At 39.8% G+C, this 14,204-nt stretch overlaps 1 protein-coding gene across 2 annotated transcripts in view; it reads right to left on the bottom strand.

The window, feature by feature from the left end:
* SYN2 (synapsin II) overlaps positions 1 to 14,204 on the bottom strand; it is a 435,882-nt gene that overhangs the window by 24,001 nt on the left and 397,677 nt on the right. For both annotated transcript variants that reach the window (XM_030569938.1, XM_030569939.1), the window contains exon 10: positions 5,117 to 5,266. In XM_030569938.1, the coding sequence (XP_030425798.1) occupies positions 5,117 to 5,266 (150 nt within the window). The remainder of the gene's footprint in view (positions 1 to 5,116; positions 5,267 to 14,204) is intronic.

Raw genomic sequence — 14,204 nt, 5'->3', positions numbered from 1 at the left:
GTGATCTCTCTCCTGCCATCCATCTCCATCCTCTGACAAACAGAGGCTAGGGACACCATTCCTTACCCATCCTGGCTAATAACCATTTATAGACTTAACCACCATGAATTTATCCAGTTCTCTTTTAAACACTATTATAGTCCTAGCCTTCACAACCTCCTCAGGTAAGGAGTTCCACAAGTTGACTGTGCACTGTGTGAAGAACTTCCTTTTATTTGTTTTAAACCTGCTGCCTATTAATTTCGTTTGGTGACCCCTAGTTCCTGTATTATGGGAATAAGTAAATAACTTTTCCTTATCCACATCATTCATGATTTTATATACCTCTATCATACCCCCTTAGTCGTCTCTTTTCCAAGCTGAAGAGTCCTAGCCTCTTTAATCTTTCCTCATATGGGACCCTCTCCAAACCCCTAATCATTTTAGTTGCCCTTTTCTGAACCTTTTCTAGTTCCAGCATATCTTTTTTGAGATGAGGAGACCACATCTGTATGCAGTATTCAAGAAGTGGGCGTACCATGATTTATATAAGGGCAATAATATATTCTCAGTCTTATTCTCTATCCCCTTTTTAATGATTCCTAACATCTTGTTTGCTTTTTTGACCGCCTCTTTAAGTGAAAATGAAATTTTTCTTTGCCTTCATTCAAGTTTGCAGTGGAAAATTTGATTTTGCATTAAAAAACCATGAACAGATTTAAAAAAAAAATGTTTAGGCCTCCTCCCCAATTTATTTTTTTGAAAATTTCAAGGAAAACTGACCCTTTCCAAATAAATAAAATAAAATAATAAATTGTTAGTTGACAACAACTTTCTGTTGGAAGAAAGTTTGGATAGAAACTTTTCCACCAGCCATAGGTTTCAGGATAATTCTGAGCACAAGCTGTTATAGTGAGGCCTTTTATAAGTCTTAGGATTCTTGCATCTGTGCATAGTAGAAGCTTTCCTGCGGGGAAGGGGGTTGTTATCGAGATAGCTGACAGGAACAAAAATGGCAAATTCTACATCCTGCAACAAAGATCCTAGTGCATGCTTCTAATTAATTACATTAATTATTGTAGCCAGAGCTTTAAGAACCAGATTTCTATAAAAGGAGGCCTGTGGGGTATGCTCATTTTGGACCTACTTTTGAGTGTGAAATTGTGTTTACATACAGGAACAGACCCAATTTGAGTACAAAAGCAGGCAATTTGCTTACATGGCAGTAGTAATCACTTACACAAACATTTCCACACCTTGTGCTTCTCTGAAATCTAGGCACAAGTGCCTAACTGGTATACCAGATTTTCAGTCAGTGAGAGCATTTAATGCTCCATTTTCAGGGGAGGGGGAAGGGGAAGAAAGCTATCTGTTAATCTGACAACACTTTTTAAATTTATTCTGTCAGTTTGACATCTCTTCTCAAATTGAGAATTGCCACAACAGGCAATGCTTCTCAATTAGCCTGTTGTGTTTTAATATATGGTTAATTTACTGGTCCTGGAAGAAAGCATGTTTGGTACTAAAGTGATTTTTTTTTCCTCCGTGACTTTTTTTTTTTTTTTTTAGGTGCCCTTTACAACTTGGCTTGAGTTGTAGTGGATGGAAATTCATCGTATGTGGTTGAAACATTGTGTTCAGTTTCTAGTGGCTATAATATAAATAGATGCCACACCACTTCTTTATGTGGCATGGTGGTGGGTTTTTTTTTAAACAAAGTATGATGATATATTTGAAGAGCAAATTAGTCACTCTTCCGCAAGAATTAGTCTACTTGAGATGTGCCACAAAGCTGTTTACCTGATGTGGGGCCTATTCAGAATTAAAAATAGACTTTTCAGTTAGGGTTGGTAACTCCCAACCTACAGTTTGGGTCCATTTTATTGCTTAAACAATCACCATTGGTCCTGTCAGTATAGCTAGACAATCTCATTCTTAACTGTTCACTTAGGCCTGATACTGAGAAGTGCTGAGTACCTACTCACACACTGATGTCAACAGAATTTGCGGCTGCTTAACCCCTGCCAGGATCAATTCCATTGACTATCAGCTATGAGCTCATAAGGAATAATATTTGGCATTTATGTAGCACTTTGCATCTTCAATGCAGAGCACAAAAATGAATTAATCCTCACCACACTTCCAAGAGTTAAGTAAGTAACATCCTCATTTTCATAGACAGTGACATGAGGATGCAGAGGACTAGATCAACAAAGAGATTTAAGTGCCTACATGCCACTTCAGGTGCCTTAGTCCAAAATTTGGATTCTTAAATCCCTTGCTCAACTGCCACCTAATCCTGCAGGTGCCTAAATTTCTGTTTCTGGGCATGTGCACAGCTGCCTAAGTTCTGACACCCTGAGCACCAAGCTCACACTAAACCCCAGTCAAACTGAGAATTGTCCTGGCTGCCTTTCTTGCCTGCAGGGTCCAATCCAGTAGGCATCTCGATGTACACCTGGCTTGGACCTCACACAAAATGCTGGTTTCTCCTTAAAATCTTTAGCCCAGTGGTTAAAATACTGACTCAGGATGTGGCAGAACCAGGTTCAAATCCCACCTCTGCCTGATGTGGAGCAGGGATTTGAATCCAGGACTGCCACCTCCTGGCAGAAGGAGGCACCTTCCGTGAGGTGCCTAATTTCTTTTGTGGGGCGGGTCTTAGGCTATACCCCTCTACTTGGCATTGGCTAGTTTACATAGCTCCCTGCTCAGTGTGCTGGCTTTTGTGAATCCTATTAGGCACCTAACTCTCTCCATGCATTCATTGTATGGGGAACCTAGGCACCTGACTCAGGGCTGTGGATTCCATTAGGTTGCTGGGTGCCTAAAGTGAGGTGATGCAATGCTGAGTCTAAGTCCTTTTGTGGATCTAGCCCACAGAAGATAGGAGACTTAACCAAGGTCACAAAACAGATCTGTAGCACATCCAGGATCAGAACTCAGAAACTCCTGTCCTCAAAGCATTAGACAATGTATAACAAATTGAATGCATTTCTATCCTTCTTATAACACTGTAAATTAACAATTCAGTCCAGACAACTGCTCACTGAAACAGTAAATATACTTCAGGTGCATTCCAGTTTTGAAATCACTGGTTATTCTCCTGGTTTGCATTATATTATGTTGATCACATGATCATGTAATTTACTTTGCACACATTGTAGTCAATAGATCTCAATAAAATCTTCTGCAATAACACATGTTTTTATTAAGCACTCTTGCTTCCATCTTCAGATAAAGTCAAATGCTGTCTAAGGGCAGTGCCTCATAGGTTTATCATCTCCATTATATTTTTACATGAATATGACCTATAACCACATAATAAGGACCCCATTTTCCCTAATGGCAACTCAGCTGAATAATACCAAATCCAGAGCTATCAAGATACTTAAATAGCTACAATCCTGCACACAGAACTACATCACAAGAATAACTTTTGATCCAGACTGGTTAGTTGTTGTTTCTAGAACACCTTCTAGAATTTCTTGCTGGATGCCTTCGATGAGACGTTTTTGAATTTTTGTATGTAACTTCTCTAGCCAAATCTTTTACTGCAAGTGAAATCTTGACTTAAACTTACATATTAGGGCTGCTGATTAATAGCAGCTAACTCACACGATTAAAAAATTAATCATGATTAATCACAGTTTTATTTGCAGTGTTAATAATAGAATACCAATTTAAATGTATTAAATATTTTTGGATGTTTTTCTACATTTTCAAATATATTGATTTCAGTTACAACATAGAATACAAAGTGTACAGTGCTCAATTTATTTTATTATTTTTCATTACAAATGTTTGCACTGTAAAAATGATAAAATAAAAACAATTTTTCAAAGTACTTTAGTGCATTCTTGTTATCGTGAAAGTGCAACTTACAAACATACACATTTTTTTTTACATAACTGCATTCAAAAACAAAACAACGTAAAACTTTAGAGCCTACAAGTCCACTCAGTCCTAGTTCTTGTTCAGCCAATCGCTAAGACAAACAAGTTTGTTTACATTTACGGGAGATAATGCTGCTCGCTTCTTATTTACAATGTCACCTGAAAGTGAGAACAGGCGTTCGCATGGCACTTTTGTAGCCCGCATTGCAAGGTATTTACGTGCCAGATATGCTAAACATTTGTATGCCCCTTCATGCTTCGGCCACCATTCCAGAGGACATGCTTCCAGGCTGATGACACTCATTAAAAAAAATGCATTAATTAAATTTGTGACTGAACTCCTTGGGGGAGAATTGTATGTGTCTTTCTCAGGTTTACCTGCATTCTGCTATATACTGCATGTTATAGCAGTCTCGGATGATGACACAGCATGTGGTGGTCGTTTTAAGAACATTTTCAATGCAGATTTGATAAAACACAAAGAAGTTACCAATGTAAAATTTCTAAAGATAAAAACAGCACTCGACCCAAGGTTTAAGAATATGAAGTGCCTTCCAAAATCTGAGAGGGATGAGGTGTGGAGCATGCTTTCAGAAGTCTTAAAAGAGCAACACTCTGATGCGGAAACTATAGAACTCAAATCACCAAAAAAGAAAATCAACCGTATGCTGGTGGCATCTGACTCAGATGATGAAAATGAACATGCATCGGTCTGTTCTGTTTTGGATCATTATCGAGAGGAACACATCATTAGCATGGACACATGTCCTCTGGAATTGTGTTGAAGCATGAAGGGACATATGAATCTTTGGCACATCTGGCAAGTAAATATCATGTGATGCTGGCTACAACAGTTCCATGACTTTCAGGTGACATTCTAAACAAGAAGCAGGCAGCATCATCTCCTGTAAATTCAACTTTCATAATAAAGAGATTGCACTACAATACTTGTAATTGGGGAATTGAAAAATAATGTTTCTTTTGTTTTTTACAGTGCAAATATTTGTAATAAAATAAATATAAAGTGAGCACTGTACACTTTGTATTCTGTGTTGTAACTGAAATCAATGTTTGAAAATGTAGAAAACATCCACATATATTTAAATAAATGTTACTCTATTATTGTTTAACAGCACCATTAATCGCAAATATTTTTTTAAATCACTATTAATTTTTAATTGCTTGATAGCCCTATTATATATATTATCCTATTGTGTATTTAGAAAGTAGAAGTTTCTTACCTGAGGCTGTTGAGTGGCAGTTGGTCTCTGAGGAGATGGTATAGGTGTTTTGGACAACATTTGGTTCATTTTGCTTACAACGAGATCAGTTATAAGTTGCCTGTCTTCCACCTGATGTTCACCAATCAAAGGCATTGCACAGTCCATAACCTATAATATACAACATCTGATTAGCTAGGGAATGTAGCATTGCAGCAAACCCACTCCATGTGTGTGTCTGCAAATGTCAGGTCATTCATCGAGTTTGTTCTGCAAAAAGGAGAAAAATGTGTAGAATTGGTCTAATTTTTGTGAGACGAAAGGGAATTGAGCTTAAGTATCATCATCCCCTTCCTGGATACTGGAAGCCATTCCATATGATCTGAGTCTGAGTTTCTGTGCTGTATGTGGGCTGTTTCTGAGCCCATTCATAGCTGGGAATGCCACTCTCCATGGCATCATCCCTTTCTAATCCCAAGGCAATATACCTATGTGACAGTATGTTGACGTTTCTTGGGGATGCCATGTGCGGGCACTCCATGGGAACATGGTTCCTGAGGGAACTACACCACTGCACCTACTAAGGATTATAAAGAGGCACAAGGCTTCCCTAAGGAGGGCTTGAAATCTGAGAGATTTCCCTGTGAATTCTGGGTTATTAAGTGTTTTAAAGGGCTCTTTCCCCTGCATGGTTTGTGTGGCTCAAACCTTATCCCCTTAATGGAATATGTCTAGGGAAATGCTGAGTTGAAACTTGAATTTCCTGGCTTTTCTGTTAGACTTTGATCCCATAGTCCTTATTGGTTAATGTAAAATCTGAAACATGGCCATATGATGCTGCTATTATTGATAGGGTTGTTTCTGAAAAGTACTGTGTATGTTGCAGGGGTTTGCGGACTAAAGTATTTCCACAAATGCACTTTTTTATCCTATTTGTACCTGATGTATTCTTCCTAAGGGGTGAATCATGCCCCCCACTTTGCATGTCTGAAAGGCTTCCCCACTGCAAAATCAGTGCAATTCAATTGCACAAGGGAGGAGGGAGGGATTATGAATCCTATATGGTGTGGAGCCCAACTCCTGCGAGTACTTGCCATGTGGCAGCACACTGGGTGAGTGAGGGTGGCACATGGACCAGATGGGAGAGGGGGAAAACCAGAGGATCTACAGTGCATGAGCTTCTGGTTCTTTGCCATTTTTGGAAGGAGTGGACTAGAGTGTCTGCAGAGTCACTGCCAACCCAGCAGCCAGTTTTAGCGTAAGTGAGGCAGCTCTGCATCTAAGGTGGAGAAGATTCCTCCCCCATACCTCTCCTAGTGCCTAGCTCAGACACTGGTGGTGGACGCTCACGGAAAGATTTGGACCTAAATGAATTTACTATGTTCAGTGTAACAATGTTTTGTAACTATGCTATCCAGCTGCTATTTCATACAATACAGATGCTAATAGATGACTTTTTAAAGAATGTTTGGTGGCTTGGGAATTTTCAAATTGATTAGATGCTTTAAAAAAACTTGTGAATGAAACTGTCCAAAATATTAAATCTAATCATATTAATTATTAATGATTAATCTGAAACGAGACGGTCAGTATGTAACAAACTGAAGCTTACAAATACTTTTGTTCTCTCCCCCTACCTACTCCACCCCCAAAATTAGGTAGAAAGTAGCATTGTTTGTTTATAATTAAGATGCTGCAAATTATTGATTTGGGGTGTTCAGGGCTACAAATTCTCAAGGATGCCCCAACCATCAAAAATCTTCCTCAGAGCTCAGAGGCTTGCTAAAACAAACCCAAATTAAACAAAGAAATACAATTTGTTTCAAGCAGATGTTTTCTAAGAAAAGCAGGAATGGTGTTCCCCTCTTGGGCCACCTCAATGGTATCGCAGAAATAGATATTTGCACTCAAGGCTCCTATAAGTTTTATATATTTTTCACATTAATGTTTCTGAAGTGGTACATAGTGTCTGTTTTTCAAACTTCCTTGTCACATTCCTGTGATGCATAAGTGGATAAATTATAATTGGAGAAATGAGGAAAACAGAATAGTATATTTGTTTTAACATAGTTATTCCTGAGGTTGTTTCCTAGCTCACAGTGTCTTTGAGGGGAAAGCTACATTCAAAACATGCAAGAACTCTATGGTCTGATTTTTGCCAGAGAAAGTAACAGACAGTAAACCAATCAAGTGCTTGATTCTGCTCTCACTTACCCAGGAATAGATCAGGAGTAACTCCACTAAAGTCAGAGTTTCAGTTCTGTGAGACCAGAGACAAGCCTCATGATACTAGTATATACACTGGTTTTAAACTTAGCACCCGACTCTCTCCTCCTGTATAAAACGGGGTGTAATATAGTGGAGCATAAGGGTCCTTAATGTATACTGGAATGTTCGTTGAAATCTGGGCTTTAGTTCAGTATTGTATTAATAACTATAGGCATCAACCTTCATTCTAGGCAGGTTATCACTTGAACACTATCATTATTTATAGTTGCATTGGAGTAGCACCTAAATGTCCATTTAAAGTTATTTCCTCTAGGTTAACAATCATCTTCTTTGAGGTGGGAGGGGGAAAGGTTACCAGGCATGCACAAAACATTTGAAAATCTTGGTCAGAAATGACTAGTGACTGAATTCCTGAACTTCTCGATGCCCAGTGCGAGGCACCTTTAAAAGGAACTTGATTTTCAGAGGGTGGAAGTGTAGCACTTTCTGGCAATCAGTCCCCTTTAAGGTGCCTCTCAGGTTGGGCACCCAAAATGAGTAGTCACTTGAAAATGATGGCCCCTCTTTCTGAGTGATGTACTTAAGTTTCCTAATGGTTTTATCAACAATTATAATAATTTAAAAAGCTGCCTTAGAGATCAACTATATTAATCCTCAGCATTCCCCAACCAGACAGGAAAGTAATCTCCCCATTTCATGGATAGGGAAAGAGGAAAAAGGGACAAATTCACTCTTGGTGTAAATCCATCAACATCAAAGTAGTTGTAGTAGGAATGAATTTGTCCCAAAAAGGAGTAGTAATATGCTTAAAGCTACAAAGTTGGAGACTGGGATTGGAACCCAGGGAAGTTCCTGATTCTTAATTGGTTAACTTTTACACAGCTGGTATGCATGAGGATTTACGTCTGTGCTCTTGTTGGCTTTCCTGAAGCTCCAACAGACACTTCATCATGTTTGTTTGCTCCCCCAACAAATGCTTCATCATGTCTGTTTGCTCCACCATTAGCCTCAGCATTGCATCCTGCCTCCACTCTTTATGCTCACTTAATTCTTTCCTGGCCTCTGCCACTGAATGCCTCCATGCATTAAGCTGTGCCCTATCAGTGCAGGAGGACTGCATGAGCTTGGAAAACATGTCATTGCAAGTGCATTTTTTTCGCCTTCTAATCTGAGATAACCTTAGGGATGGAGATGATAGGGGGAGTGTAGAAGCGTTCTACGCTCTATGATTCTGGGGGGACTGCATGGTCACCTGTGCTGCTGAGTTCGCCATGCTGACCAAACAGGAAATGAAATTCAAAAGTTCCCAGGGCTTTCCCTGTGTACTTGGCTAGTGCACTGGAGTTCAAAGTGCTGTCCAGAGTGGTCACAATGGAGCACTCTGGGATAGCTCCCGGAGGCCAATACTGTTGATTTGCGTCCTCACTACTCCAAATTTGACCCAGCAAAGTCAATTTTAGTGCTACTCCCCTCGCCAGGGAGGAGTACAGAAGTTGATTTTAAGAGCCCTTTAGGTTGACGGAACGGGGTTGGTTGTGTGGACGCATTCATTTTTAAATCGACCCAATGTGGCTAAATTCAACCTAACCCCATAGTGTAGACCAGGCCTTAAATAAGGGCCCCGTAGAACCTCTACTTTTTTAAAAAACAAACCAAACCCAACTAACTTTCAAAGTTGGGACAGAAACTCAGTAGGCATCCCAAGTTAAACAGAATGAGCTTTAGAGGGAAGCACTCCCAGGAGGGGAAGCAGAAAACCTGGTGTGGAAACACTGTAACAACCAAAAAACCATAGGCAATAACTTGGAAACTATCTTTAATTCACTCAGTTCTGCCAACCTATCTTGAAATTTATTTGGCTTTTGTGGTTTTCAGCCAGATGGTTGAATTACCCAAGGAAAAAAATCCCTTAAAGTATTCCTATACTTTTTGTCAGTAAAAAGAAAAACAAAATATTGTTCACCACAATGTTGGAGAGCCTGGATAGTTCTAAAAGTGGTTATTTTTTTAACCTAAGAGACTTTGAAGCTCAGGCGCTATTACCCTGTCATATAAACCTGTGTCTGCAGTTTGGTTGTAGTCATGTTGGTCCCAAAACATGAGACACACATGATGGGTGATGTAATATCTTTTATTGGACCACCTTCTGTTGGTGAAAAAAGAAACTTTTGTACCACACAGCGTTCTTCTTCAAGTCTGGGAAAGGTAATGAGTGTGTCACAGCTAAATAAAAGATTGAACAGAATGTTAAGCATAAGTTCACACCATGTTGCAAGAGACCATTCAAGATGAAGTGGGCAATTAACATCTCTGCAGTCACAGGAAAAAGGAGGGATACCAGGTTACAGATTGTTGTAAAGAGAAGTGAAACCAGTGTCCCTGTTGAGGCCTGGTCTACACAAGGAAATTAGGTCACCCTGGAATGATGCAATTAAACCAACTTAAGCCCTGGTGTAGACAGCACTAGGCTGATGGAAAATTCTCCTGTTGACATAGCTACCATCTCTCAGGGAGGTGGATTACCTACATCGATGCGAGACGCTCTTCTGTTGGTGTAGGTAGTGTGCACCGGTGCAGTGTTTTAAGTGAAGATGTGCCATTAGTCTGTGATTTTTAGTGTCTAGCAAAGTTATGAACTTAGGCTTCCAGGCTAGTCTCTTGAAAGTGCGGTGCAGGTTTCCTTTGAGGATGAAAATGGACAGGTCAAATATGGAGTGATTGTTTTGTGAAAAGTGTGCACTCCCAGGTTAAGAGGGTGTTTTTGTCTTTTCATCACCTTTCTGTGTGAATACATTTGAGAGTGTAGTAACTGTCTGTCTGGTTTCACCAATAAAATTTGTCGTTGGGGCATTTGATAACTGGATGAAGTACACTACATGTTGCGATAAGCTTGTGCAGGCCCCCTGGATCTTGAAAAGTGTGTTGTAGACACTACACGTCTCCATCACATCATCAACTTATCAAGACTACCCCAACTGGAGCCAAATTAGCTGTACTCTCCAAGGGACAGAATTTCCCCACCACAATACCGTACTAACATACCAGAAGAATTCTTTTGCTGACTCTGCCTCAAAGAATTCTTTCGCAACAAAGATGACACCACCCACAACTACCAAGTCCTCACAAACAGTCATAAGAAAAAAGAATCATCTGACTGAAAATCCCTCCCACTCCCCAACCCAAGGAGAAAACCATACATGATGGAGCATAGTGGCTCTTTCTGAACCACTATCAAGTCCTAAGTCAACTCTTCACATCATCATGAACATTTTCATTAATGACTCCCCCCTCCACTGAACATTTAAGATTTTTTATTCAAAATTAGGTTTAATCTTAGTCAACATTCCTTTGCTTTGTAGCTTTAAACTTGTATTTCATCATGTACAATATTGTACAAACATTTTTCTAATGATTTAAATACATTGAACCCTATTTTTTTTTACTGGTGCAAAGTTATCACTGTCTGTATCTGGGTGGGTATTAGTCTACTGGATGGGTGTAAATGACTATATGGTCACTTCAGTCAAGTCTCTGTACCTCAGAAAGGGATTCTAACTCCTACAAAGTCACATGAATCAAGAGGTACCACTGATGCTGAATTTGAGAACATGTGACTGCAAGAAAAAGAGTCCTGAATGACACATCATCATACTCCCTGCAGACGTTGTTCTCCTCAGGAGATGCTGGGAGTCCTGATGTTGAGGGCCTGGTGTGAGCAATGACCTCAACACAAAAAGTGCTGACTGTTCTGAAACATCCTAAATCCACCAATACAGGATGAGAGGATTGATGCAAAGCTGGTATGGTTGATTTTGTGACAGCCTCATAGAGGGAGCAATTGACCATTTAGTAGAGATCTGCAATTGCCATCCCATATTTCACACCAAGAGCATGAATGCAAATTTGGGAGGTCTGTATACAGAACTGTCAGGAGTTGGAACTTCAACAAAGGTATCGCTGTGGAACTGCTAGACATTTTCCTAATGCCCCAATCTCTTGTGCAGTGGTTTAGCTTCAGGCAGTGAGCTGGACATCAGTATCACCGACTTGAAGTCCCAAAGCCCTGAACAAACTGAGGCACTGAAAATCTATGGAGCCCTCAGCTTCACTGTTAATTGTCCAGAATGCTTCATTAGTGAAGATGCCCTGCTGGGCTTGATGGGGAAGAGGTAGATCTGCATCCATCCAGACAGTAATAGCTCTGAGTCCTGGCATTCAGCACCCTTGGCAAAGAGTTTGCCCTTACAAGCACTCCTGGCTGGCCTCTGGCCAGAGTTACAGAAGATTCCATGTTGTGCCCTAAAAGGAGGTTTGGACATAAACTCCACATTTCTTCTGTGTTTCAGATGACATCTGTAAGCATAGCTGGCACCATTGCACATTGAGGCTGACTTCAACATAAACATGTTGCAGGTATGCATCTGTTGGAAACACCAATCAGTTTATGACTAATTTAGGCTATAAAAAAATGCAGTGCTTTTAATTGGCATTTCATTGGTAGAGTGCCACATCATTTGCTGTTGTACTGAAAAGCTTTAGGGGTACAGCTTAACTATATTTTTCTCCCATGGACACTGAGATTAAGCTCAGTTATTTTTCTAACTTAGTTGATATTGCTCTAAACACAGTACATAGTATTGGACAAAATAAGGCATAAAAATCTTAATAACAAAATATAATGTAAGGAATACCGAATGGTACTCTTGTTCATGGTAAATCAGTTCTTTTCTTAACCCCATCTGATTTAGAAAATCTCATTGGGTAAGTCATTAAATAGAGAGAGTCACAAGTATAGGTGCTGACTCTGTGGGAGCTCCAGCCCTCGAGCACCCATGGGAATAAAAATAGTGAGTGCTTATCACCCACTGCCAGCTAGCTCCCCCTCTCCTTCCCCCCGCACATCCCGCTCACTTGCGGCCCCACCGCGCAACTGCTCCCAGCACCTCCTGCCTGCCACCATCAGCTGTTCTGGGGCATGCAGGAGGAGCAGGGGCAGGGTGTGCTCTGGGGAGGGGGCAGAATTGGGCAGGAAGAGACGGGTTGGGGGCTTGGAAGAAGGGGTGGAGTAAGAGTTGAGCACCCCTGGGGCAAGGAGGAAGCTGGCGCCTGTGGTCACAAGTTTAACATAGCCTGCAATCAACAGATCAAAAATGATCCAGGAGTAATTTGCAGCCCTAAATTAGGTAGTTAGGTATCTAAATGTATGCACCTGTGGTATATACTGCACCCACAATTTTCTGTCATAATTGCATTGCAGCAGCAAAATTCCAATTGCCGTAATGTTTGAGACCTGGCCAAAAATCAGGAGCCTATTTTATACTTTATCACCTACCATGGGAAGATATCAGTTGATACCATATTTTAGCTCAGTAAAAGAAACCAGTTCCAGCTGTAAAACTTGTTTGCCCAGTTGATCAAGACGTTCCCTTATTCAGAAGTCTCTGACAACATATTGCACACTAGTCTGTGCTATAAGAAATTTTAGATTTTCAGGAGGCCAAGATTAATCTTTTAAAGGTAAATATGTCCCCTAGATGTACCTGAGAAACCACATCTGTCTATGAGGATTCACATTTCCCAGCCAAGTGTCATCTAAATGTTCACTATAGAACTGGAAGTTAAACAGAGTGAATCCTGCTGTCTACAAATGGCCTTTCGAATTACAACTTTTCCAACAGGCTTCAATTCCTTAAGCATCAGAGTTGTACCACAGTCAGTAAAGTATATTGAATAATACAAAGAGCAATTTAATTTTGGTTTTAAAAGTCCATTGAAGTTTGCTAAAGATTGTTTAAGAAACAATTAGATCATCAATCTTAAGCAGAAAAGTATTAGGATTGCATCTATTGGTGAGGGAATTAGTAATGAAATTGGGAGCTTTTTACTCGCTGTCTCTAGTTCGAATTCAGCATAGGTCAAAAATAACTGAAAGCCATTACCAGCAGAAGGGTAACTGGTGGTCTGTGTAAAATAGGTTAGTGATCTTGGTTCAGGTCCTAGTGAGCAAGTTCCTATCCCATCACAGATTATAGAGCCAGAAGGGACCATAATATAGGCTGCAGGACTTTCCTGAATTGATTCCTATTTGAACTAGAGCATAGAAACAAAAAGCATCTGATTTTGATTTAAAAGTTTCCAGTGATAGAGAATCCATCCTAAGTATATCATAGTTACTTGTTCTATCACCTCAGTCCATGTATCCTTTTATAGCTGTAGGTTATTAACATTATCACTCAAATATTATACTTCCACTAGGTGACTTCCCTAGTACTAGTTCATACTTTTGATATGCAACAGCTTTGATAATAAACTAACTGATTCATAGAACTGGACACATAATTCATTGTATATAATTTATTGATGAATTTCCCCTCTTGATTCACCAATTCTCTGCAAACTGCTTACAGTTTTCTCAAATGCACTTATTGTTTGTATTTATATCCTGAACAATTTCTACACAGATTTTTGGTTTATAGAACATGTATGAGTTTTTTTTTTTTAATTTAAATTGCAGCTGTGGCCATTTGTTTTGGTAGGATACAGAAATCAGATGCTTGGTTTCTGCTCCTCATTGTATAAACATAACTCCTAGAATCAGGATTCCAGTGCAGATAGTCAAGTCTGTGCACTCAAAATTAATTTAAATTCACTTTCTCTGGCTAGTCTTTAGCATTTACTGTTTCTGTGCGCATTTCTGCCAGTAAACTCACTACACCAGGGAATGACTAAACTTTTTCCTAGCAGTAACTAACTCTTAGTAGTGAGGCAATTTCTCTCCTGAATCATTACCCCTACTGATCTCCCAGTCATACTTAGATTTCCAATCCTTCCTGAGGCTACTACTGTAACAGCTTGTAGAAACAGCCACACACATGCAAAC

The sequence above is a fragment of the Gopherus evgoodei genome, chromosome 7 (genome assembly GCF_007399415.2).
Source record: "Gopherus evgoodei ecotype Sinaloan lineage chromosome 7, rGopEvg1_v1.p, whole genome shotgun sequence".
Taxonomy (NCBI): Eukaryota; Metazoa; Chordata; order Testudines; family Testudinidae; genus Gopherus; species Gopherus evgoodei.
This window is presented reverse-complemented; position numbering and strand designations above follow the sequence as displayed.